This window comes from Lampris incognitus, chromosome 4, assembly GCF_029633865.1.
Source record: "Lampris incognitus isolate fLamInc1 chromosome 4, fLamInc1.hap2, whole genome shotgun sequence".
Taxonomy (NCBI): domain Eukaryota; kingdom Metazoa; phylum Chordata; class Actinopteri; order Lampriformes; family Lampridae; genus Lampris; species Lampris incognitus.
The window spans coordinates 55,464,676-55,492,150 of NC_079214.1; the positions used below are offsets into that span (position 1 = coordinate 55,464,676).

The 27,475-nt window shown below is 40.6% G+C and overlaps 1 protein-coding gene across 1 annotated transcript in view; it reads left to right on the forward strand.

Annotated features, from left to right (window-relative positions):
- The window catches only part of slc6a2 (solute carrier family 6 member 2), a 43,829-nt gene that overhangs the window by 11,371 nt on the left and 4,983 nt on the right, over positions 1–27,475 (forward strand). Inside the window, exons 5-11 of the mRNA XM_056278104.1 lie at positions 10,897–11,035; positions 12,190–12,324; positions 12,867–12,970; positions 18,616–18,740; positions 19,457–19,569; positions 25,320–25,448; positions 26,214–26,313. Of these exons, the coding sequence (XP_056134079.1) occupies positions 10,897–11,035; positions 12,190–12,324; positions 12,867–12,970; positions 18,616–18,740; positions 19,457–19,569; positions 25,320–25,448; positions 26,214–26,313 (845 nt within the window). The remainder of the gene's footprint in view (positions 1–10,896; positions 11,036–12,189; positions 12,325–12,866; positions 12,971–18,615; positions 18,741–19,456; positions 19,570–25,319; positions 25,449–26,213; positions 26,314–27,475) is intronic.

The window sequence follows — 27,475 nt, forward strand, 5'->3', positions numbered from 1 at the left end:
TTTTTTATTGTTTGACCGCTGGCACAGGATCCCTGCCAGCTGTGAGAAACTGGCATGTGCTGGGGAGTGCTGAAGCTGCTGTGTTCAAACCCTGTCCTCTTATTATGAAGGTGGGCAGTGTGGTCCTGAAAAAAGGCTGCTGAGTTGCTCAAGGGGCTGCTAAGTGTCATTGCTGCTTTGGTCCAGTGACTGAATGACCCAATAGCTTGCAGCTCATGTGATATGGCTACAGCTGGACTCAGTGGACTCAGGGGTTAACATTCATTTACAAGAAAAGAACCAGAGTTTTTCTGACCAGGACATACAGAGGATGGTTTGAAAGAGGAATCAAAGAGGCTATATGTTTAACTGAAACATCCATCCATCCATCCATTATCCGAACCGCTTATCTTGCTCAAAGGGTTGCGGGGATGCTGGAGCATATCCCAGCAGTCATTGGGCGGCAGGCAGGGAGACACCCTGAACTGGCCGCACAGATCTCTATAAATGGAGGGGTGGATTATGGCATAATTTGTCCGCCACTGCCATGACCTCACTGCCCTGGCAGTACTCCCGACACGCCACCCTGGCCCAGTCCTGAGAAAGTGGGGCAGAAAGGGAGAAGGAGCGGTCACAGCCTGGGTCACCTCTCTGGCCCAGTTCAGGAAATGGGGAGGTGGCCGGAGTGAATGATGTGACATTCAGAACATACCACAAGAACACATGCTCTGAATGGCTGTTCCCGCTTTGGTCCTCTTTCAAAAAAAAAGGCTTGGCACTACCACCAGGATAAATAGTGAGATTGCTACACCCAATGTCAGAACTGAAGAAGCCATCCAGATGAACGGCAAAATGTCTTCAAACTGAAAACTAACATCCACTGAATAGATTTAAACTTCTCCTGACCATTAGTAGATGTTTGTTTGGTTGAAGTCTACAAGTTTCAATTAATTTGGCTGAGTCATTGAACTGAACTGATAATGGCCAACAAGAAAGAGTTGCTCATTATAGTCATGGTTACTTATATTGGAAATAATTGTGAATTCGCATCCATAATAAGTTAATTTTTTGTGACATATAGATGCCCACAAGAGCAACTAGAATGCACCATTTTTATGACTCAACAGAAATATATGTAAAGGAGCACAGTCCTTTCTCTTATCGCTCAAAACAAGTGTGCTGCTTTGCTGCTTTATCCTATGTAGCATCTTTTCCCCTAGTGTTACTGCGGGGAAACTGTATATACAGGCTAATGACAGATGTACCACATCTGTGACTAATCACCAGTCCCCTGAAGCTCTGTTGCTGATACGACGGACAGAGCCACTGCAGGTTCTCGGTCTTCAGCCTAAAGCATAACCCACCACCACATCACCCCCACCCCCATAGCCCCCCAGGCCTATGGATTGGTATAAATGTATATGGCTTCAAAGCCAGGTGCTAACAGGTGAGCCGCACATTGGTGTCCTTGTGATGTAGCCTTTGGAGTGGAGCATGGTCTGATCAGAGGGTCAGTTGGCACCCAAGGAGATAATAGTTGAAGGTGCCAACCACCCAGCAGATAGCCAAACACTGTCTCAACAGTACTGTACAAGGACTCACACTCTTTTGTCGATATACAAGATGGTGTAGATCACAACGTCCACATCGTGGGACAAAACAGCCCCTAGCCCTCTGTTCAATACATCAGTCTGGAGACAAAAAGGGAGAGAAAGGTTTGGAGTGTTAGGAAGTGGCTGCCACAGATTTCTTATTATTTTCACATTCTCAAATATCTGCTGGCACTGTTCCATCTACCCGGATTGGATGTGGGGGCACATTTTTGGGTCAGGTTGGTCAAAGAACTGGCCAGGTCAGAGAAGGAAGGAACAAACCTACAATGTTACCTGGCCAGCCCCAAGAATTTCCTCTTAGGTTCCAGACAGATTGTGAATGATGCTGTCTTACCTACCTCTGAAGACACACCTGCCCGGTTAAGTGGTGACCATACCTCCCTCCGTCTGACTGTACTTCTGTGGGTTGATCATGAGCCCCGTATTTCTCGGGAACCCAAGCATGGCCCCCACCTGAGGTGATTATTGCATGTGCTGTTCCCAGCTGTCACTGTGAATTATGATATTTTCCAGGTAATCAGCAGCATACTTAGCAGGGGGGTACAACACTTAGGGTAGCTGCATGCTTTAAATGAAGTCCTGTTCAGAACATCGGGATTGGCTGTGAGGATTGGCTGTGCTGCTCAGAAGTGACTAGAGTAACACAAGGGTTGTGTCCTAAACCAGTGCCTTAAGAGTGGGGCAAAAACAAAATTTGGTCCACGTTCTGTCCAAACCAACAGTTTAGTCCACTGAAGATCCTTTTCTGTACTGCTGTATTGTATTCATGTCTTGCAGGATAATTTAAAATTTATAACCTTGGACTTCTTTCAACTCTGTGTCTCAGAATACCTTTCAACAATCGATATGTTGGTAAGGGAAATAAAGCAAAGCAGGCATCACTCTACTGACATGAAAATTCCTGCATTTGACTATGTGAACATTTCTGCATGGTAAAGTATTTGTTGTGCTAGAATTCACTCTTATAGGGGTTTGAGGGAAGTGTTGTAACACCACTAAAAGAACTCAAAAGGACTATGGTGAGCAATATAAGTGCACCCTCTCTCCTAGAAAGGCTACACCTGTTAGAGAACATCTGTGACAACAATAGTAATAACCTCATTGCACACTTTTAGACAAGCTGTATGTGGGTCACAGGCTCCTTTAGGCGCCACAAATCATCCTGCCCAGAACAGGCATTTAGTGCAGGACTAAGCCTAAAGCTCTTCCTGGGCAAGTGAGTTGACAAGTACATACCTCTCTTGCGCCATATCCCCTCGTCCCTTTCAGATTTTGGCTGTCGCAAAGCTTTGTCGTGCCCACCTTGCTCTGTAAATATTATGTCAGGGTATGTATGTTTTACTAGAGGGTTCTGCATTTCGAAGTCATTGGGCCACACCGCTTACCTGAACAGCGCGTGTGCACTGCAGCACCTCTTGCTTTTCATATAGGCACCCATGTTAACAAGTTAGAGCAGCCACACCGCACCGAGGGAGCAGTGTGGCTCAGGCGCGGCTCAAGCCACACTGCAGCGATGCAACTCTAGAGAATAGATGTGATGCCTATTTTTCTCTGCGTGAGATGTGCAGTTCAGCAAAAATAGACAGTGAAAATTATCTGTTGATAGTCATATTGACATCATACCAGCAACATTACATTCCATAACTGACTCCTTTCACTATAGTTTCAGTGTTTATAGCTGTAGGATATATCATGGACATCAAAAATAAAAATATATTGTGTGTTGGCCCTGCGATGGCCTGTCCAGGTTGTCTCCCTGCCTGCTGCCCAATGACTGCTGGGATAGGCTCCAGCATCCCTGAGAGCAGGATAAGCGGTTTGGATAATGGATGGATGGATAATGAATAATACAATAATTTATGATAATAAAAATGTATAATGAAATTTATAGTTAAATGAAATGTTTGATTATTGATGGCCATTATCAAAGGCAAACTGAATGTAGTAAGAGATAGGACTGGCAGTAGCAGTGCCGCAGCAGCAATGCTGTCTGTGTGGACACCACACACGTGAGCCGCAGCAGTTCAGTGAGGTAGCCGTCACGCACAGGTAGAGAGAGGTAAGCGATGTGGAACAGGCCTTAGTCTGGCTGATGACCTCTATTCCAGTCTGTCTGTCTGTCTGTCTGTCTGTCTGTCTGTCTGTCTGTCTGTCTGTCTGTCTGTCTGTCTGTGTGTGTGTCTCTCTCTCTCTCTGACTGTCTACCTATCTACCTACCTACCTACTTAGGTATGTACATGCTTACCAACCTCCCTGTCTGCTATACTATCTACTGTTTAGACATAGATACTAATATAGATATGGTATTGTTGTTGTTGCACATTGTTTGTACTTTCCCTTTTCTACGCTATGCCTCAAGTTCTTAATGGTCAACACTGTCCATTTCATGCACATACTGAGGCACTTACCATGCACACCAATAAACAAGTTCAAATTCAGACTGTCACACACTATCATACCCAAGTTGTTTAGAATACCTTCTACTTCAGCAGATAGCTATTTCTCATGCATTGATATTCTTTGATGTCCTCGTCTCCTCAGGTGTCTGAGGGTAGGCTAATGCCTGTTGGCTGCATCGATCAGCTCTGCCCTGCAATCTTATGGTGGCAAAGTGCAAATAGCCTCAAAAACTGTCATTAGTTGTCATTTCTCTGAGGTAGATGCAGAGAAGGTATCATTTACAATGCATCTACTGGAACCTCAATGACATGCAAAAGCACTAATGACAGACTGGAGTATGAAGGCCAAGATGTTTAAACCACATGACTAACCCGAAAAGCCTCGCTGCTCTATGTTAACGAAGTGTCGGCCATTTTCAGTCGAGAATGAGTTGATGTAAGTACATCGATTTGCTTGCCGTTGCATGCCACCATTAGGACAGCGCTGTTGCCTCACAGCAAGAAGGGCCAGGGTTTGAACCCCAGGCTGTCCCAAGTCCTTTCTGTGTGGAGTTTGCATGATCTTCCTGTGTCTGCATGGGTTTCCGCCGGGTGCTCCAGTTTCCTCCCATTATCAAAGACATGTGTTAGGCTTAATACTCCTGTCTGTGCCCCAGACAAAGGCATGGCAAAAATAACGGGAGTTGGTCCCCGGGCGCTGCACGGCGGCTGCCCACTGCTCCCCCACAGGATTAATAAAGTATATCTTTTTCTTCTAAGACATGATGTATAAAGGTTGATGTTGTTAATGTTTTAGAAAGTAATTGAAAGTTGCCATCATGTTTATGATTTCTTATATTGAATTTTGTTTTTGAATGTTTTACTTAGATGAAAATCCGGTAGTGTGTTCTCTTATATTCTGAAATTAGTCGTTGGGACATATCTAAATATTGGGGATTCTGTACCACCGTATAAGATCTTAGGCCTGCCCTTTAGAGGCATATTCCATTGATTTTGATATTTTCATCCTTGTTCAAGTCTGAAAGCTCACAAACACATTAGGTGGGGCTGCAGTTTTGTGTGGCAACACATTAGCAAGCAGTTCAAAATTATATCCAAGCAGTGTTAAAACTATGGAGTAACACCAAACAAATGTGGTTTATGACCACTGTTTTACCTGCCATTACACTGTGTTAATATTTATCACACACATTTTCCATTTTATTTCAATACAAACAGGAATCTGTGATTGCTCCACATATTCTTTGTCATTTCTAACTGCAAAAGCGTGCCACATTTTCAAACACATGGGGCTTTGCAATGCTTTAAGAGATAATTGAAAATACTTAATTGAAATTTTAAAAAAAGCCTTAAGTTTAGTACCTTGTGCGCTCTATGATGGCAACAAAAGCATATTTTAATGCATCCCAAAAAATTGTGAGTGTAACATTACATCAGTGATGTATCACCTTCTACTTTTGATCATCTCTGATTTATTGTCAGATGATCAATCATCTCAACACTTAATTTTATAAAGGAAATAGGCAAAACATTAAGTCCACCATTTTCAGTGAGTGGTGTGTCAGGTTTATAGTATAGCTGTTATAGCTCCTAGCTATACAATACCACAGCCTTCTAGATGGTTTCACTTTTTCTTTTGGTAGTTATCATCAAATGAAGCATGAATAGCGATGTTACTGAACTCTGGACATAAGGATCGGAAGAGGCTATTTCAGAACAGACAGAAATGTGGCCTGTAGCCATTGTCACAGGTGTTTTTGACTGACACTGATTTTTTTGTTGATAACCTTGTCTTAACATAATGTATAGCCATATATATGTATAGCTAAAAGTACCAAGGTAAAACAACCTTGGTACTTTTAGCAAAAAAACAGCACAATCTATATCTTAATGCTGGATTCTTTTATAACCGGAGTTGAAACCAAAGGTTGTAACATTGCTGATAAGTACATTAGTAGCCCAACTATATACTTCCTTTTTATTTGAACATTATCAACTATTCTGTCAGCACGTATGTTTGCCAAGCATTCTATATCCTGAAACAATGGCATCTGAGTAGGGTTAACTGGATTTGATGGATGGCCCTCGTTAAAAAGTTGTGATTGCATAGAGACTCTAAGCTGATTGCTTTGCTTGCACTTTAATTTCACATGCAATTTAACATATTTGTTGAAAAGCTATTGTTTTAGGGTAAGTACTTATTCTGCTCTTTAAAAATAAATGAAAGCCAACCTTGACACGGGAACATTTTCAGTTTTTGTTGGATATTCACAGATGTCCTTATTAGCTAAAGGCTTTTGTAACCTCTTGTGCAGCTGTAATTTAGTCTTCGAGCCGTAAATTGTTTTGTTCCTCCGAAACGCAATGTTAAGCCCAGGCTGCATGGGATGAGGTCCAGCCTAGACTTCATAGATAGCAGTTGAGTAGCAACACTGAGTGTTGGGATAGCTACATAACCAGCTCAAGGAGTGTAGATAAGAATGATCATGTTTAGAGTAACTGGGCCAAAGAGTCATAAGTTGATATTATGGAGAGCGTTTACTGGCAGCGTACTGTCAGATAAACCAAGGAGGCCTTGGGGCATCACATCGCTATACCAAACATAGGGTGTCCAAACCCAGTTCAAAACATGACTCTTTGTACTCGCCTTCTCAGACAAACTTATTTCTTTTCTCCTTCATCTGCCTCCCCCTGGACCTTAAGGGTTTTGAATTTATCGATGAGCATGGGATAGATGAATAGATTAACAGAGATGGTTCTCACAGATCCTACAGTCCCTTGAGTTTGTATTTCCAAACACAGTTTGTTTTTTTAAAGAGGTTTTTCACACTAGTTGGGTTGGCAACCTGAGTATTAGATACAGATGCAAGTCCACTTATGAGCCAACGAGTCATAACATGAAGTTCTTTTGAAAAAAAGTGATTCTGTTGCCCAGAGTTGACAGTTATGTGTCTTTTAAATATTTCTTGCAAGCTTTTATAACCACTAGCTTGTAATAAACACAATTAGATGCTCAGATGTGGACAGGAAGGGTATGCCTGTCCAGTTCCTTGTGGCTAGGTTACCTGTGAAAGGCATACAGCAGTAACATCAGCAGTATACAGCCTTATTTACATAACTTAGAGGGACCTAAAACTGAAGAGAGACCAGATGACATTTTTCCCAATACACACTCAGGCCACAAAGTTTCAGAATGATGAGTTTGTTTTCCTATTGTAGTTAACAATTTAGGGGTGAATTGCTGATGGAACAATGTCCAGGCCTATATGTATAGACTAAAACAGAGCAATATTTGGTTGAAAAGTGAAAGTTTGCCAGATGTTTATTTCAACATGGTTTCTAATTGAAGCGAAGTTAGCTCTTGATTTTAGATAACAGTTAGTGCACATTGATATTTTATAAAATGCATCTGTTAATCTATATAGTATTGGGCCGAAGAGCCAGCTCTCATATTTCATTCAATTGCTTGAGCCCAAAGTAGTCTGGACTTAGCCTAACAACACTTGAGTTGTTAAAGGGTTTTGCAAGCTAGTCTACAGTGCAGCCACCATGTCAACGTCTGGATGATGACTAGTGCTCATTGGGTTTATGAATTACTCAGACGCTGCAAACTAGCCAGCATTTTTTTGCTAATGAATGTAATGTCTAGCATTTTGTGGCCTATTTTTTTCTGTAATTTTTTTTTTAATGCACTTCATACTAACTTAAAATGTCTCTCCACTGAGGTACCTATGTGGAAACAAGTGCCAGTAAGTGGCTGTAGTTAGACCGAAAATATCTGCTCTCAAGACCTCGCATCAGGTAGTTCAGATTAGCTTTTTAGCAAAGTCATATTTCGGCTAGTGGATGAAGTCCTCCTTGAAAAAATGTGCGGTGGAAATATTCACCTTGGTGGTTATAGTTGTGTGCAATATGTGTCTGTTGAGAAATGCAGTTCTCCGGGGGTGTGGGTTGACGTGACGGATACATGCCCCCAGAAAATCCCAGCCACTGTAAACCCAACGTTTAGACAAGCAGTAGAGAATGCCAATTTCGTCATCTAGGCTTTTCTGGGGTTTTTTTGTTTTTTGGGGGGTTTTTCCGCAAGATTCAGTTTCACATTTTTTCAGCCCATTTCTGAAAGCTAAAATATATTGAAACAATCCATCAGTAAAGAATTTCCAGACTTCAGTTTCCCAGACCTTTAACTTGAAGCTACCGTGCATTCCTATATATTCACATGCAAATAATTGTCCTTTTTGATACTTTCTACTGCTACGATATTGAGAACGATGGCTAATTCATGAGTAACCAAACCGTGAATGCTTTTCTAGTTGCTCGTTTTAATGGTCACTGCCTGGCAGGCTAATTTTACTGCAGATGTTTAACAAGGGATACTAAAATGCTTTTTTTTTTTTCTTTTTTTTTTTTTACTAAAATGCAAAACAAACAAAAAGGACAATCCCCAGGGTTGTAGCTTAAGACCCCGAGGATCGGAAGGAGTGCATGAAAAAGTCCTGCAGTGAGACACAGATTAGCCAATAACATGTAAATCTTTCATGCTTCTTGTGTGCTTTGGAAATACATCTAACATAGAAAAATATCTGTCTTTTTTCATGACCATTAATGTCTCTGTTATGAAATCCAGTGGACATGAATCATTCATCTCTGTCCCTGAGGACAGACATATGCACATTGCCAGAGAATAGTTCAACACCTGGGTGGACAGCAGTATGTTTGCCCAGGGAGTATGAACATAGGGTTTCACAATGCGCTCTCTCTCACTTGTGTTTCATCGTTCTTTTGAAGAGTTCACGTGTTTTTGGATTTGTGTTGCTGCCAGAGAACATTTGTCTTTATATCTGTGTGTGACTAACATATTCTAAAGCGGTCTACCTGTCTCAGCATCAGTTTGGACACAGCAACATTCTGACTATCTCATCATTTATCACAATAAAAAGTAATAAGAGGGGACTTGATGAGTGAATATCTTAGTTTATTGGTTCCAGGTTATGGCCAGACAATAGGACAAAAGAAAATGCCTGACCAGTGGCTCTTATCCTAAACTGAAACAGTACTGACGTGGTGTGCTTAGTCACAACTTACACTAGGCGCGGGCTGTTAAACCAGCCACAACCCGACACTGTGAGCACACAGATGAGCTCACGGCACAAAATAATATTTAGACTGGGGTGGACGACACACCATTTGTCTTCCACGTGTTAACTGATGTGACTAGAAAACACTTGAGCCTTTGCACGTCCACTGTCCTCTGACAGTGGATATACAATGTTAGTGGAATAGCTCCTTTAAGGTTTCCATGAATGTTTATCATTCGCTGTCTGTCAAAGTATTTTAGAGAGACAAACCATGGTGTGTATGATGCGTAGATATTTGTATGACAGAGAGCGAGAAGGCAAAAGAGATGTTAACTCTGGACACTTTGAGTCACTTTGATTGAAAACATCAAACAAATGTTCTCAAATGTAATATAGAAAATAATCCACCCATCCATTATCCAAACCGCTTGTCCTGCTCTCAGGGTCGCGGGGATGCTGGAGCCTAGCCCAGCAGTCATTGGACAGCAGGTGGGGAGACACCCTGGACAGGCCACCAGGCCATCAGGGCCGACACACACACACATTCAGACCTAGGGACAATTTAGTACAGCCAATTCACCTGGCTTAATGTTATAAAATTGGGACAGACCATGGCCATCCTCTTGTCATTTTATCAACCTCCTTCCTTGCTTGTTTCTCTTTCTCACCCTCTAGTGGCCTCTCTGCCTTCTCCTGTGTTTTAGGAAGACAGCCAGCATCTGTGGCAAAGCCTATAAAGGTGGATCCCTTATCTGAGCTGTCTCTCTCCTTCGCCCTGGCAGAGTAATTTTGGTTGTCGTTGTTTTTTTGCCTCCCATTTGGCTTCCCATACCTAACATTCACTCTCTGTTAAACATTCTTACCGAAGTCCTCTGCTCTGTCTAAACCGTGTGACATCACAGCCGTATGATTCCTTCTCTTTTTGAACAATAAGATTGGGTGAGCCATGTCTGTTGCCACGAGGACCCCCTTCTTCATTATGATTTTAATGGGCAGTCATAACAAAGGCACAGTGGCCCAGTGGTTAGCACTGTTGCCTCACAGCAAAAAGGTCCTGGGTTCGAACCCCAGGCCGTCCCAGGTCCTGTCTATGTGGAGTTTAGATGTTGTCTGCGTGGGTTTCCTCCGGGTGCTCCGGTTTCCTCCCACTATCAAAAAGACATGCATGTTAGGGTTAATACTCCTGTCTGTGTCCCTGACCAAGGCAATGGAAAGAAGAACTGGAGTTGGTCCCCGGACGCTGCATCTGCCCACTGCTGCTATACAATAGGATGGGTTAAATGCAGAGAAAAACTTCATTGTAAGAATACAATGACAAAATAAAGTGGCTTTCTGCTCTCTCTTTCTTATAGTTTTGTTCATTTTATGTCACTTAGAATTAAACCTTCAAATCATAGCTGAAGTTAAGGTAAGGTGGCAGTCAAGTAATAGATGCAGTCATGTTACAAATGTATGTTATATATGATCATTCATCCCGATCCACCGAGCACATGTGTGTGGGCTGCTTTGTTGAATCTGCATCAGCTCAGTGGTAAGTATGATTTTGGTGGCCCCACAAAAGAATTGCTTTAAATAAGATGTCAAGATGATAAAAAAAGGGGGGGGTGCTATTTAAAAGAAAAATCCTTCCCATTCTGGCTTTTGGTTGGTAAAGACAGTACTTTTATTTTGAAGCACAATTGTTGCGTCAATAATTCTATATTCCAAACTGCCCCACAGTGATGCATTTTCTTCTTCCTAAAACCTAATCACAAGGAAATTTGTATGTGTAAACTTGCGTGTCTGTGTGGGTGTGTATACGTGTGGCTGTGTTTGTCTCTTTTACAGGCGAGGTGTGTTGCATCTTCATAAGAGTAAGGGTATCCATGATCTGGGCCTGCCGCGATGGGAGCTGAGCTTGTGTCTGGTGGTGGTTGTATTCATTCTCTACTTTAGTCTGTGGAAGGGCGTCAAGTCATCAGGAAAGGTATTGTCCTGGACACACCGATACGTTTCAGTCTATACTTACTTGGTGGCGAAAGAGGCTCAGGAGGTAGTGCAGGTCATCTGGTAACTGGAGGGTTGCTGGTTTGATCCTCGGCTCCTCGCAAAAATGTCGAGGTTTCCTTGACACCTAACCCTTAACTGCCCCCAATGAGCTAGTTGTCACCTTGCATGGCTGACACTGCCGTCAGTGTGTGAGTGCATGTGAGTGGCTGTTGTAGCTCGAAAAACGCTATATAAATACAATCCATTTACTATTTACATACTTCCATACATTGTTTTATATACAGCTGTGTGTGTGTGTGTGTGTGTGTGTGTGTGTGTGTGTGTGTGTGTGTGTGTGTTTTTAGAAAACTGAAGCCTGCCTTCTTATAATGTGCCATGTTCTATCATTATAGCAAATCCCCGAGAGTTGAACCAGTTAATCTGGACAAGACGTTTATTGGGAGAAACATTTCATCACTCATCTAAGTGACCTCTTCAGTCTCAACTGACTGCAGGTATCCCCACCCTTACAAACAGCACAGTTGCTTAATGACCGAACCAATGATCGGTTTCATATGCAAATTGACATGGCTATTAACTAGAGTTAACACAAGAGCATATGAAACAGATTGTTGGTTTCAGTCGTTATGCCACTGTATTGTTTATAAAGGTGGGGATACCTGCAGCTAGTTGAGACTGAAGAGGTCACTTAGAGTGATGAAACGTTTCTTACAATAAACGTTGTGTCCAGATGAACTGATTCAACTCTGGGATTTCCTTACCTGGATTATTGAGCATGCATAAAGACATTATAGCACATCATTGCACAGTTCATGAAATGGTAATATGAGTGAAAGGGAACAGGACATGTTTTTGTCTTGGTACACTTTTGGTCATGTTCTGATTCTGTGTGTGCATTTATTTGTGTGTTTGGGGTGCATGTGTGTATCGATCAGTATCTATTTATAAGGGCATTGTTTTTGGAAGACACTACTGTATGTTATGCTGTTGCTGTGCGTGTATCTGTGGGGTGTGTCTATGGGTAAAATGACAGAGTAAATAAAATTAGGAAAGACTGATGTAACTTGTTTTCATAATGATATAGTAGCAGCTGTTTACCCACTAATTTTGTGTGTTTGGATGTGTAATTAGGTGGTGTATATCACTGCCACCATGCCCTATGTGGTCCTGTTTGTGTTGCTGATCCGAGGCATCACTCTGCCTGGAGCTATGGATGGTATCAGAGCCTACCTCCACATTGATCTTCAACAGCTCAAAAACTCAAAGGTGCAAAATAAGGGCATGAAGAGCTGGGGGAGGGGGGTTAACACTGTCAGTGCATGATTTGATGCCCCAGCTTTAATTCAACGATGAGCCGTCATGTTTAAGATGCACTTTGGCTTCTGTGTCTACTATGGCTCTCTTGCCTCCAATGGTCACAAATCACATATAACTACTTTTTCATCACAGTCCCCATTTTGAGGCACTAATTCAAAATATGTATGGCTCTAGAGAGAATCCTTTTGGGCTGCTGTAGTTTGAGACAAGTGCACAGTGTTAGTGATGACGGGATTATCCATGTATGCACTAATGGGTCTTTAACATGCTTTAGACAGGAGGCACTAGGTAGATAAAGTCTGTCTCATTACAATTTTCAAGTATTCTAATATAGAGGCTACACATGTAACTAGGCTAAAACTACACTTAAGAAATTAACAGTTACCAATGTGGGGTGTGAGCCTGAGAGTATTTTCTTTTAGGATTTAAGTGAAATTAAAAGCAGTTTTTCCTTTTTGTCATTAAACTGCTGACTTGTGATCTTGACCTAGGTGTGGATTGACGCTGCCACCCAGATCTTTTACTCGCTAGGAGCTGGATTTGGCGTACTCATTGCATTTGCCAGTTACAATAAATTTGACAACAACTGCTACAGGTAAGACCTAGCACTGTTTTAAATCAAAAGTTGCCTCTGTTGTCATCTTTACAAGTCCAGCACAGGCTAACAGCAATATAGTGTCAGGTTGTTTTAATAGGCTCTCTTTTCTGGTGCTTAACTGGATCAATTAAGCAGAAGGAAGGATGTAAAACTAAACGGCTGAGCCCTCCGGCCAGGCCTTAACAGGATAGATAAAGTTCAGGCCAAGCAGTGTTGCCAGATAATAGCCGAAGGCTGTGTGTTGATGATGCTTTTTTTTGCGCCACTTTCCCTTTGAGAAAGCACACGTGAGGCGGTGAGCTCTTCTTATCTGCATCCACATGAATGGGTTGCAGGGGAACTGTGGGAGACATAAGTTGTAAGGAATAAACCAGTCTGACATATCCTGATGTTAAACATATTGCACTCAGTGGACCAAAAATTTTTTGCTAAAGCTATTCTACATGTCTTTGGCGACATTGCTGAGAGTTTCCATTGCCTATGTTTCTCAACTTGAATTGAAAATGGTAATATAGTGGATTTTGTCATACTGCATGGAGTCTACATCCCATCTGAGGAGTTTACAACCTGATTTGTATGCTTACAAGTATGTGTTGTTAGCCTCTTCTCTCCCCTCCATTCTTCCTCCCTTCTCCTTTCCCCTTATCTCCACAAACTCTTTTCCCTCTCCTTTTTTCCTCTTTCTTTCAATCAGTTTTTTTTTTAATTCTCATATCTCCTCTCCTAAATTCTGCCATTACCTCTGTCCTTTTCATCATTTATCTCCCTCAACACCTGGACATTAAAACACCCCTCTCTGCGTCTTTCCTGTTATTCTTGTTACATATTCCCCTTTGGAGAAGTGCGTATAGATGGATGGCATGTGGTATTTGCGTTATAGTTTTTTCAAAGTGAGAGATGACTGGATGTGAAATGATGAAAGGAGCAGTTGTGGACAGACAGTTTCCTAATGCATTCAAGCTAGATTGCCTCTGCAGGAATGTGTGAGCGTGACCTGGGCAAAATCAGCCAGGGGTTATTTCAGTTATGCAAAAAGAAATATAATACACATCAAGCAGAAAAAGAGACTTTAAAGAGGGCAGTCTTCTGCATCATTCCAGGGGCAACCAAGGTCAATTTAACTTTGTTCATTTTGTCAGGCAACCAAAGGTTAGTGGCCAAAGAATGGCGTGCTAATGAAAGATCAACACAGACTTAACCTGAATGTCCACCAGCTCCTCATTAACCTCAATATCTTCTCTGAGAAAAAAAAAGAAAGAAGCACAGCTCTTTTGGCAGCAGATCAAGTTCGTGGAAAACCTACAGCCCATTCAGCCATTTAAGACATCGAACAACTTAATTCTACCCGTAAAAAGCCTGTACATTTACTGACCTTTTATGTTTAAAGTAAAAGTGATGTGAATTTAGCAGGGCTTATAAATGTCGATATAAGACAAAATAATCCATCTACCTTCATCTTGATCGATTTTCTATTCTGAAATGAAAATCGGAAAATGAAAAAAGGGGCTTTTTTAAAAAATTATTATCAATGTTTATAACAAAATTTCTAAAAGGGAAATAGAGCCGTTTTCTAGAGATACACCGATCGACTTTTTCTCAGTTCTGAGCCGATTCTGATACCTTAATTCAAATATCTGCCAATAGGGACACCAGAGCTCTTTTTCCTTGAATATTATTGTTAGTATTATCTTTATTATGGTTATTGTTGTTGGTATTATGCATAAGGTTACATGAGGCTGTAGTAAACCAAATGCGTTAAATTTTATTTTATTCCAAAGTTTATTTGAACTGTAGGTTAAGTAGCTTCACATATAAACAGATGTAGGAGTGCAAATGGCTGTGGCAATTCCGGTAACATGTTTATTGACTTAAAGAACCAAACTGCTTTTTTTTCCTCTTCAGATTACCCAAAATAATTAATTTTTTGTACAAAAAGACTTATGCTGTAGTCATTTCACGTTAAAATGCCAGAAAGATTTTATATATTTTTTTTGCTGGAGAACATAAAACAAGATTCATTAAGTGGCGATAGGTAAAACCAACTGGAAATATATGTTTCTCCTGACTAACCTTGTGTTAAGGTGTCTGGTGAAATACACATCCTGTCTAGCCTGGCAGCACTGACCCTCTTCCCTGAAACCTTTACCCATGTGTGCTGTCTGGTGTTTGATTTTTTTTTATTCTCCAAGCATCATTCGTTCATTATCCAAACCACTTATCCTGCTCTCAGGGTCGCGGGGATGCTGGAGCCTATTCCAGCAGTCATTAGGCGGCAGGCAAGGAGACACCCTGGACAGACCGCCAGACTATCACAGGGCCAAATATTGTAACGAATTCAAGGGGCAGCCGGGAATTGCCACAGCTGGGATGCAAACCCGGGTCACCCGCACCAGGGGTGATGGCGCTAACCAGTCAGCTAAAGGGTCTGACCTGTTAACCAAGGTCTAGCGAGTCTAGTCATCCAGTCTAGTCATCTAGTCATCTTCAAGCATTAATTAATCCAGGTTGTGACAGTAACCTAAATAAAGTGATGGATGATTATAAATGTGGTTCTTCACTTGTAACATCATCATCCTCCTTCTCTTGGCTCTTGGTGACAGGCGGGTCTGCCACCATCTCCTCCCTGTCACTCTGCGCCTCCTGCCCGGGCCCCGCTGCATTAGCTACCGGGGGGGTTATGCACGGAGCAGCGCCACTAATTCCATGCACACTGGGTCCCTCTGATACAGTTACTACGTCATCTATGGCCATTTTATCTTTCTCTGAATTACTATGGAGTTTAGGAGACTCCAGGTTTACATTTTGTGGGGTTTCACTTGTTTCCCCGTGGCCATCAGCCTTGTCACTAACCCCTGCCTCCTCGCTACTCCCCACACTTCAGCCGCTGGGTCGGTGGCATCCTCCGCTTCCCACTCTCTATGCGAGCAAGTGAAGCGCTTGTGTCCCACGTTCCTGCACTCAAAACACTTCATACTACCTGAACTTACATATACTATTTTGGCTATGGGCTAAAATTGCATTATTAAATATATGTAATTCATAAAAACATCAGACTATGGAATCTGGATCGGTCATGGATTGGTAACATCAGTCAGATAGTCAATGAGTGAATTACGTCAGTATCGGCACCCAGTACAGATATTGGATCAGATCGGTCCAAGCTCTACTGTTTTCCATTGAATTTTGTCCTCAAAATAGAATTTTGTTTTGTTTCCTTATTACGGATTTTAACATAGTGACATGACAAAATGCAAAATTGGGGCGATTTTAAATTGTCTTTGTTATAAAAAGATGAACCGGAAGTCGTCCTCCTTGAGGGTTATCCTCGTTTTTTCCTGTGAAAAGAATAAAACTGTCCATTGCCTCGTGGTTGGCAATATGGCCTGAGTGCAGCACACGGTGTACCCTGAAGCTGACTATGGTGTGTTCTTGTAATAGAGGAAGCTGCAGTTTCAGGACCGCAGTCTTGGGACCATATTTCTAGGACCCTAAATGATACCTGAACTGACAGACACGGATCATATCGATATGTTTTTATCATGTGCTGGATAGAATTAATCATCATAGTCATTAAGTCACCAATTAATATAAGACAGCACCCAATTCACACTATGTAAATCAGTTCGTTACCGTCCACTTTTGTCAGTGTGAAAGCCAGCACATACACACTATCCGGCTGCATCCAGTAGAATCTTTATTTCTATAGTAATAATAAAGAAATTGTAACAATTTTTAATTTTCAGCTGAATGCAGCTAAAGATATGGCGGATAGAGCTTCAGAGTTGTGGACTGATGAGGAGACCCGCATAGTTGCTTGATATTGCCCTCAATCTTAATGAGATGCATTCATATTTATCAAATTGATCATATGAATAACTTGGCAAGACCGAGTGCTCTTCTGGTAGGCCTGTTCAACTGTGTCGGCACCGAGGGGTGCATTGTGCACCTCCAGCTTAATGCTTGCCCCACACACACACACACACACACACACACACACAGTGAACCAGTATCAAGTTTATTAATCAAATGTAATTATTTTGTCTCTATAGAATCTCTTTTTTACATCACTGGTTAGATAATAAAACCTAAATAATAAGAGTATAGTTAAGACAGGTTATGCAACAAGGACTCTGGCTACATCCATGTAGGTGTGCAACAGTGATTGTGCATATCAGAAAATAGATCCGCTCTCTTCCAGTAGTTAATTAGATGCAAGTTAGGAAGGAGACGATGTACAGGCAGACATTGAGCCCACGCAACGTTGCCTGTGTGTGCGCCTTGTGCCATAGAAATTGATGGAGAGACCACGAAGCAAAAGCTCACAATCTATAAGGTTCTTACAGCATATTGAAAGCCACTGGAGGTTATGCCTAATATTTTCACAATGAAATTTGCCCTTCGGTGCCTTCACTGCTATGTATGAGCATTTCATGTCCACTGTCAAGATGACTAGAGGCGACTGTAGAGCATAATAGAAACCACCGGGGCTGGTGGCGCTCTGTGGCTTTGGTGTTTCAGTGCGCTCTGGAAGCCAAGCATTCTTCTCTGTAGACTAGCTATTATCAACATGGCCGTAACTTGCTTGGCCTATTTCTAATTTTGTCCAGTAGTAATGAAACAACTATAGGATACATAATAGCCACTCTATTTGTCTACAAGTTTACAAGGTTTTTATTTCTTGTGACCGGGAAGTTTTTCCACCTGAGAGGATAATTATTGTTAGCAGCTTTTATCAGTAGGCATATTTTCACCCAATCAATAATGTACTGTGTATTGGCAGACATATTCTATACTTCTTTTAGTGTAACAGTGGAAGAAAACTGTCCTATGGAGTTTCAAGCCAACAACACACCGCCATCAGCTTTTATTGTAGGAAGGTAGAGTCCTCGATGTGTGCTGTAGGCCCGAGTGCCGTATAGCTTCAATTATTCATCTGGCCTCAGGATTAGGCTACTGTTGACAGATTAGTGGATGTGATATATTAACAGAGGGTGTGTGATCATTTTGCAGCCAACTCATGCTGAAGCTGGAAAAGTTTAGAGTTTGAGAAATTAGATGGGTGTTGATATAGTTTGATAAAATGGTCAGGAGATTACCCCACATACTGTAGACAGACCGCTATTGACTTGCACTTACTCTGTGTTTAGCATTTATAGACTGAACACGGCATATAACCGACCTATCAGTGTTGAGGCTGTTGTTAATAAAGTTGAAGGGTTGGGTTTAATATTAACCCTAGATAGGGGGTTCCTTTTTACGAAAAGGGAAACTTGCAAAAGAAAAAAACAGAATTTCGAGCCTTTTTCTATACATTTTATGTCAGAAAATGTTTCTTTTTTTTTACAAATTGAGTGACAAAACCATTTAAAAAAACTTTTTTTATTTTGCTGGTTTTCATTTCAGAACAGGAAATCAATTGAGACGAAGGTGCATGAATTTAAAATTTTCAAGTGTTCAATTCAGATTAGTTACTAGAGCTGATGGTAGCATTGGAGATTATTGGTTGATTTTAATTGCTGCTTTTACTGAGGAGACTTGAGTATTTATACAAATCTGATGTGTGTGTGTGTGTGTGTGTGTGTGTGTGTGTGTGTGTGTGTGTGTGTGTGTGTGTGTGTGTGTTTTGTGTGATTTCTCTCTAGGGATGCCCTTCTTACCAGTACAGTGAACTGTGTCACCAGTTTCTTCTCAGGGTTTGCCATTTTCTCTGTGCTGGGATACATGGCTTACAAACATGGAGTGAAAATAGAAGATGTTGCCACTGAGGGTAACACACACACACACACACACACACACACACACACACACACACACACACACCCCTTTACATTTTTACTCCTTAATATCTTTACCCCCCTCCCATTTCCTTGGATGGACAGAGACAAAGGGTAGGAGGCTATGGAAGTGCTGTTTATGTGTGTGTGTGTGTGTGTGTGTGTGTGTGTGTGTGTGTGTGTGTGTGTGTGTGTGTGTGTGTGTGTGTATGTGTGTGTGTGTGTGTGTCCACCCCCCCCCCACCCTTATATAACTGTTATATAACTATAACCTGGGCCAGTACTATAGATAAGATTATATTCACCACATTTCAAGTTATCGTGTTATTTAAAGACTGTCAAATAGCTGAATATATATGTCATTACTTCCTCCTTTAGCCCTCCACTGGCACCCCTTTACTCCACAATTATTCACACTGCTTGAAGTCATTTTCAGCTATTTAGTTACTCTTTTATTGAGGGTATCCATCTCATTTAAAAAAAAAAAATGCTTGAAGCGAATGTCAGAGGGCCCTAAGATAAGATGAGATGCTCCAAGATAAGACTAAAAGAAGGAAGAGGCCTGCTTTTTCTCCAACATCCTGTTTAGCCTTACCCTTTTATACCACACACACACACACACACACACACACACACAGATATACAAACCTTGTGTTTATTTGAGTCGACTGATGTCTCTATGTGTATATGTATGTCTGTGTATGTGCAGGGGCAGGACTTGTGTTTATTATCTACCCAGAGGCCATTTCAACATTGCCAGGCTCAACATTTTGGGCTATTGTGTTCTTCATCATGTTGCTGACCTTGGGTATTGACAGCTCAGTGAGTTAAAAAAAACTTTTAATACATACTTGTTTGTGTTTCGGAGAAATAGAAAGAAACTGATAAAAATAATAGATAAATGTTTTCAGCACATTTTGATCATGATGGAGTGGAGTGGTGGCTGGAACATGAGTAGGCTATGAATTCTAGGTCAAAACAGCTGAAGAGGCAAAATGGATCAGTAATGTCAACAGTGTTTAATACTAAACACATTTAGCAATAGACCACAGCTTAGAAGTTTAAGCAGAATTTACACATATGCTAAGCGTAGACAATGGGCTTATTTACTGTTTTTGTAAAAATATCTGCATATTTTCTTGTACATAAAAACTAAATGAACCAAATGCTCTCACTGCACTGTATCAGATCAGATCAGAAATCAGAAACACTTTATTTGTCACTTCATTTCATGCACTTGCGCACATTAAATAAAACATCGTTTCCTCCAGCCCACAGCAGTGCAACACAAAGACAAAAACACATATCCAAAAACTACAAGAACTACAACAACACATATATCTAAACTAACACATATATCTCAACTAAACAAAAGAAATCATTGTCCAGGAGATCGAATGCCAGCCAGGATGACTGTTGGAACTGCTGGTCAGCAAGAGCTAGCAGTTAGCTTAGCCTGCCCTGCTTCCGCGTCCTGTCAGACCACCCTCGGTGTTTCTTCTTCGGGTGCAGCTCCGAGCACGGCCATGTTCCTTGTGCCCACAGGATGCAGCAGACCAAGCTCCCTCAGCCGATCCAACACCAGCTCTCCCAGCCAGACACCTTCGACACACCTCCCAACAGTAGTTCTACTGCACTCGTTCGCCATTCTATTTATCTATCGTTCTATCTATTATCTATCATACGTTCGCTGGTCTATTTGGAGCATGTTGATAAATACTAGTGATTGCCATTTCAGGGAAAGATGAACAGAACAGTGTCCAGCAAGCAGAAGTATAAAAATATTCAGTCATTAGTCATGGTAATACCAAATAGCGACAGGCATGGGCGCAAGTCCATGAATACTGGGGTGGCATCCAGCGCTTTACCTGTGCCCCCATCCATAGGGTTAGTGGTTGTGTCAGGAAGGGCATCCAACGTAAAATTTTGCCAAATCAATATGCAGATTGACAAGACCATACCGGATCGAACAACGGTCATTGGTACTGTGCCCTCACAGGGTCCTGATGGAAACTGTAAAAATTGCTGTGGCGACCCCTGAAAAACAGGGAAAAAGCTGAAAGAAGGAAAAAAAAAGTCATGGTAATACCAAACCAGACAAATAAAAATTGTATGCAATGTTGGTGACGTTAGAAGGAAATGCTGCAATGTAAAACCAATTCAATGAAGAAAAAAAGCTGCATACGTACAAAACAGTTGGGCTGAATCTTAATGGAGTGAAACCGTTTCCTGTCCAGAGAAGCAAAGGTTTCTTGTAAATAGAGCTCTAACAATTGTGAGTCGAACCATGGTGTTTGGTGGGCAGGCAAGGTGGAAAAACCCTGCATCATGTGCATCATAGGGGAAATTAATACAGGCTACTTAGGGAAAAGCCTATTGATGGGATTTAGCACATTAGGGAGTAAAGAATGCATACACTGCTGTGAGATACCATAACAATTACCTATCTGCCTTTGCAACATAAATAAATAAATAAATAAATAGCCAAGAAGAACCCAGTGCGTAGAGGAATAGCAAAGCATCTTTTTGAACTGACTCATGAACCATTCTTTGACCACTGTAAAAAGGAAAAAAATACCCTAAACACTCCTTCCCAGGGGCTCCGTGTCCCCAATCCTCTAGTAGTGTGAGGTCAGCCACTGGAAAATGTATGCATAGGGAACCATTGCCCTTTTTATAGTCTTTATCAAGATATCGGGCAGGGCTCAACTTTCTGTTAACTCATATGCACAATTAAATCATTCGTTGGCACTTTTTCTCATTAAGCCTACTCGAACCTTTACTTCACATGTATATTAGCCTAATTTGTAAAAGCCCTTCAGCTTCCAGTCAGATAACACTATTAGATCTAGATGTTTCTAATTGTGCCATTGACTTGTGCCCAAGGAGCTGTTGTAAAATGAGAATATTTTCCACAGCTAATCTGACTCCTGAAAACACTTTTGTAAATACTACATTTCATGTGTAAATATCTTTGCAAATTATTTGTAATGAAATGCATTTGTATCCTGCTTAATACAAGGCAAACAACGCTTGTTGCTAGCAGGTGTATATGGAAAAATAAAGAAGTTTTGTATCCATTCACATTGGACACATAAGGAACACAGAACAAAGTCTTTGCATTGTGTACTGCCTCATTTGGAAACTTCTCAATGCAAAACTTGTACTTTAATACGCGATACCCATTGCCCATTTCACAATACCCATTTCTGCCAGGGTATGGAAACTATTCACTTACCAGGCGGGGGGGTCAAAATCCTTCTGATTGAGATGAAAGATGGGTTTCTCTGAGTTTCTCTATAAAGAACGCGTCCGCGTTTATGAAGGTCCGTTGATTTTAAGTAATCTCCCAGTTTACTTGATATAGACAAGTAAACTACTGTCATGACAAGTTGCTATGTAACTTCTTAGTTTTCAGGAATGTGCAATGGAAACTACCGTCAAAATATAAATTGAACTCTGCAAGATAACAACAGATGCGATAGTTTAAATGCATGAAGGTCATTTAAATTTAGTCCTGACAAAAAAATAAATAAAAGATAAACATCAAAAAAGTAAAACAAAGTGAAATATCTATAAACTATTTTTTTAAGGATGGTTTCGAGGTCAGTCATATCAGAAAATATTCCCACCATATCTACTCTTCAAAGAGTTGTTATGCAGATCATATCTTGGCACTAAACATGATACTAAACATGAGATTTGGTGGTGTACCCAAACACTGCATCATCCTTTCCTCAGTCATTTTGATTACTTTAATATACTTTGTATTTTCTCACGTAGGTCAGTTTTTCCTTGGTTTGTTAAAAGTAACAAATTACTAAGCTATCATTCCTGACCGTAACACATTGGTATGGAACGGAGCCTAATTAACATCAGTTTGGTCTGGATTTAGCAGTGGAGTATCATCCCCACTAAACACAGATAAGCAAATGTGTTTCAGTTGAATAGATTCACAAAAAAGATAAAGTGAAGGCAAAATAAACCAAAAGATTTGAGATTCAATAATTTATTGCCACATCAACTTTACAGTTGATTTGGAATTTGTTTTGGTGTGCTCAAAGATAAGAACAATAAATATATAACCAGACAATACATACAAGGAGTGGCCACAAAAACATACAATCATATTACAATAATTCAGTTAATGCAACCATATGGCCCACACCCTTAAAGTGACAAATTAAAGTGCATGTGCTTAAGGAGACTATATTTGTACAATCAGTGAAGCATTTAGGATGCGGCTTGCTACAGGGTAAGTGATGTTGTGGAAGCGAGATGTTCAGGGCTTAATGCTGCTGAGTCTTTTACCTGAAGGGAGATGATGGTATAGCAGGTTGGCTGGGTGTGAGGAGTCCTTTAAAACTTTAAAACCTTTCCGCTGAATGCGGATGCGGTATAATTCAGAAATGGTAGGGAGATCACAGCCAGTTATTTTTGAAGCTGTGTGCATGACTCTGTCCGACAGTTTTATCTCGTAGGCTGTGCAATTGCCATACCGTACAGTTATTGAGAAAGTGAGCACACTTTCTATTACAGTTTTGTAGAGATGTAACATGGACACTCCAGATTTCCTAAGCTGCCTTAGAAACAATAGTGTTTGGTGAGCTTTCCTCTGGATGGTAGTCAAGTTGTCTTCCCATCTCAGGGAGGAGGAGATTGTAGTCCCAAGGAATTTGAAATGATCCACTCTCTCTACCACCAGGTTGTTAATGGCCAGCGATAGGAGCTCCCCCTGATTTTTACCGAAGTCAACCACAAAACCTGCAATATTTATTACTGAAAACCTCGTTGAATAGCTTGAAACATATCAGTGTCTTTGTTTATCTTTCCAAGTTAGGTTTTCCCTCATTATGATAGTTGAGATGAAGTCCATGCCAACTCAGATTGGAGGCACGCATTGGAAGCAGTGAACTGTCCTGGTAACTGGATTGAACTGCGGGCTCATTACCGCAAACAAAATTCTAAAAAAATGTGAATAATTAAATGAACAAAACAAAAAGCTTTAGATGACATTGAAAACTAAATATTTTACTTGATTAAAATATGATTTAGTTTTTTCTGTTAATGTGTTTATGGGTCTAAATATCACTTTCGAAGTGATTATTCTGTATGTTATTGTTTTTTCCCTGAAAATACATCAGTCATTTGTGCTGGATAGAGAGGTTGATATTCCCAGTCAGATGTCACTGAGTAAGCCTAAGTGTAGGCACTGCCAATTGTGTGTACATGTTGTCGTGTCATAAAAAGTCACTGTGGAGCTTATGAAATACTATTGTTTACTGCTGACCTCTCTGAAGGGTGTCGTGCATCTAATTCAACAAAGATGCAAGATTCTCTTTGATAACTGCAAAGCATATCTAATTAATTCCTTTTGCACTAATTTTTAAGCCACACTTCTACACAAGTGCAACTGGACTTGGTATATATTCGTGAAGACGTTTCGCCTCTCATCCAAGAGGCTTCCTCAGTTCGTGCCTTTCTGACTAGACCAAGCTAGTCTGACTGGCTGGTGATGAGACTCAGAATTTATCCTCTTTGGAGTCGTCAGAGCTATAGATGTCCATGGCTCTTTGTGTTCCGATGTTTACCAACGCCCGCCGCTAACTCCTTTGGATAACCATGACCTGGATGAATGAGAACATTCACAGACACTTCTACACAACCACTTACCCTAAATAATTCAAAGGATAGTTATATCAACTTTTGTGTATTCACAGACTCCCATTCCTTAATCATTAATTTACCTGGTGGGTTGGGTTTAATTTGCCAATATTCAAGATGGGAATCAAGGTTAGGTTTTAGCAGCCAACTGACCCACGTTCAGCTATGGTTGACGTGAAAGCCCTCTGCACCTTGACCTTCAACGGTTCTTGACATGCAGAAAGCTTGTGACTGTTCTGAAAGAGAAATGGAAATGAAGAAATTTACCTCATCAAAACTTGTTGTCAGCTATTTGAAAGAAGTAGAACCAACTCACAGAAGCATTCATCTGTCTGTTATCTCCTTCCTCAGAGTGGATTCCTTGTGTTTTGGAAATTGGCTTTGAAGAAATTTGACCTGTGTGAGATCAAGAGACCTGAGATCAAATGGTGTCTATATTTGCCCCAATATTTCTTGCTTTGTTTGCTGCCATTATATAAAGCACATGGCCAGCGATCATGGGTATTTTATCAACGTATATTATTGTCTGTATGCCTTTGTGTTAACAGCTTCAGATTTGGGAGTTTAGAAAATAAATATTATTTTGTTATTTCCAGGTCTTGAAAAGCATGAGAAATTGCACAAAAGATTTGTCAAAGAGGTTCTGGCAGGTTCATTCTTGACACACGCATTACAACCCATTTCATGCAGTTATAGACACATTGCTATGGACATCCCTCTGCTAAAGAATGATCAGGCCTTTAAGGCAGTTATTTTACTAAAAACCAGTCTGCCTGCATCTTATTGAACTAATTACATTTTATTTTATTGAACTCTGACTGAAAAGTATACGACCTGTATCCATAACAAAACTTATATCGAGTATAAATTTTGTGATGCTGATATTGCTGTCTATTTCTCTCCATCAGATGGGTGGCATGGAGGCGGTACTCACAGGCCTAACGGATGACTTCAAGATTCTCAAGAAGAATAGGAAGATCTTTACTTTTGCCACAGCATTTGGGACATTCCTGGTCGCCCTCTTCTGCATTACTAATGTAAGTGTCTAGGTTTGAAGTCTTTCAAGTTTTCTTTTTTAAGCCCACATCATGCTCTTTCCATTGACCTGCTGTCTAAGACAGTTTCTGTAGAAGAGGATACAAGTCTCATGATTTTGTATTTTTTTGCTTAGTAATCATTCAGCAAACGTAACAGAAACTCATTTTAAAGAAAATGCTCAAAGGACCCATTGCGTCAGATCATAGTAAATAAATCTGAATTTAATTGAGGCTGCTTCTCTCAAGAGTCCCTTTCATTCGAATGGCTGAAGGAGGACTGATAACAGACAATGTACAAGTCCAGACAGAGAAGCATACTAGTTAGTGATTGACGTGGTTTCTTGTTGCATTCTAATCAATAAAACTACTCCGAATCTGTTTTTCCATTGGCATGGTGACTCATTACCACAAGGCACACAAGATTGAAAGCAAAGATTGCCTATAAAATAGCTCAAAGTGGAACAGAATTCCCTCGTAGGAATCTCCTCGTTAGAATCACCTGTTCACTGAAGCTGCATCACTATACGAACACATCAGTGTTGTAAACAAGCATACGTATACTGTACACTTTATAAAATATAAGATTATGATTTTTGATTACGCCATTATTTAATTTCTCTGTTTCCCTTAACTCTCTTACGTTCACTCATTTCTCACTTTCAATTACTCTTTTCTGTCTTCCCTCTGTTTCTCTCTCCTCCCCTCCCTCTCTCTTTCTCTCTCTCTTACTTCCCCTTTGCTCTCTTTTTCTCCTTCTCCGTGCAGGGTGGGATCTATGTGCTGACCCTGCTAGATAACTATGCAGCTGGGACTTCCATACTGTTTGGTGTATTGATTGAGGCCATAGGAGTGTCTTGGTTTTACGGTAGGAAATTACACTCAATATTGCCATTTGTTTGTTTGTTTGTTTTTTTTTTGTTTGTTGCAATTAATATCTTTTTTTTTCTTTGCACATGGGGTGAAAATGTTGATGAGGCTGTTAAATGTGGTGTTTTGTTCAAAACATGTTATGTGCTGCAATACCAATATGGCACATAAGGAAAATTCCATAAAAATTAGTTTCTGCAACACGTACCAGGTTTTGATGACATTTTCAACTTTTTTTTTTTTCCATCCACCTACACATTTGTATACTAGATTTCGAATGTGCAAGAAGTATTTCTGACCTCAGGATGCTATGTGAGGACACAAGTGGGATCTGCTATTGGGCTTCCCAATTTTATAGTCCAGCGAGCTCTGCTTTGCTGTAAACAGAGTTACCATAATGTCAGACAAATGGGAAAAACTCCAGTCATATTTTCTGTCCCTTGCATGCACTATACAAGAAGAGCAAAGCACCAATTGCCAATAGATTGTACATATCATTTATTTTGATGAAAAATTCTTTGCCCTTTAAATACATATTCAGAATAAAGAGACGAGTTCACTTGTGTACATAGTTTAAAAAGAACGTAGCCTAATTCTAAAAGCATCGACATAAAAGAAATGCAAAGTAAAGGAACGCTGCTTACAGTGGCCACTGCAGTGTAAAAAAATATATAGAAAATTAGAAATTGTTGATTAGGATTGACTGTTTTGCCATTTTCTCCCACAGTCGTACTTTACCCATAAGGCCGTTAGGCTACAGCAGCTCGCGTTGGCCAATCTGAGTACATGAGCACATGAGGCCTAAATGGTAAAGCGAGGACCAAAATTCAATTATTTATTTGTCCAATGTGCCCACAGGCCTATGTATTTATGGAGAGCTAAATTTTTGATAGAATAATCTATTTAAATTTGGCCAGTATGGCCAGCAATCTGTTTACTTACTTGAGAGTTTTCACCAGTAAAAATTGTAATCACCGGCTAACAGAAACCCTGCTGTGAACCATACTTTAATATTTGCACTCTTTTAAAACTGAGAAAGCTTTTACTTTTCACAACTACATTTACATGCTGATATGAACTCTGTGAAGTGTAGTGAACATATGTGTATGTGGATGTATGTGGATGAATGCGAATCAGTTTTCTCTGATATTAGACAACAA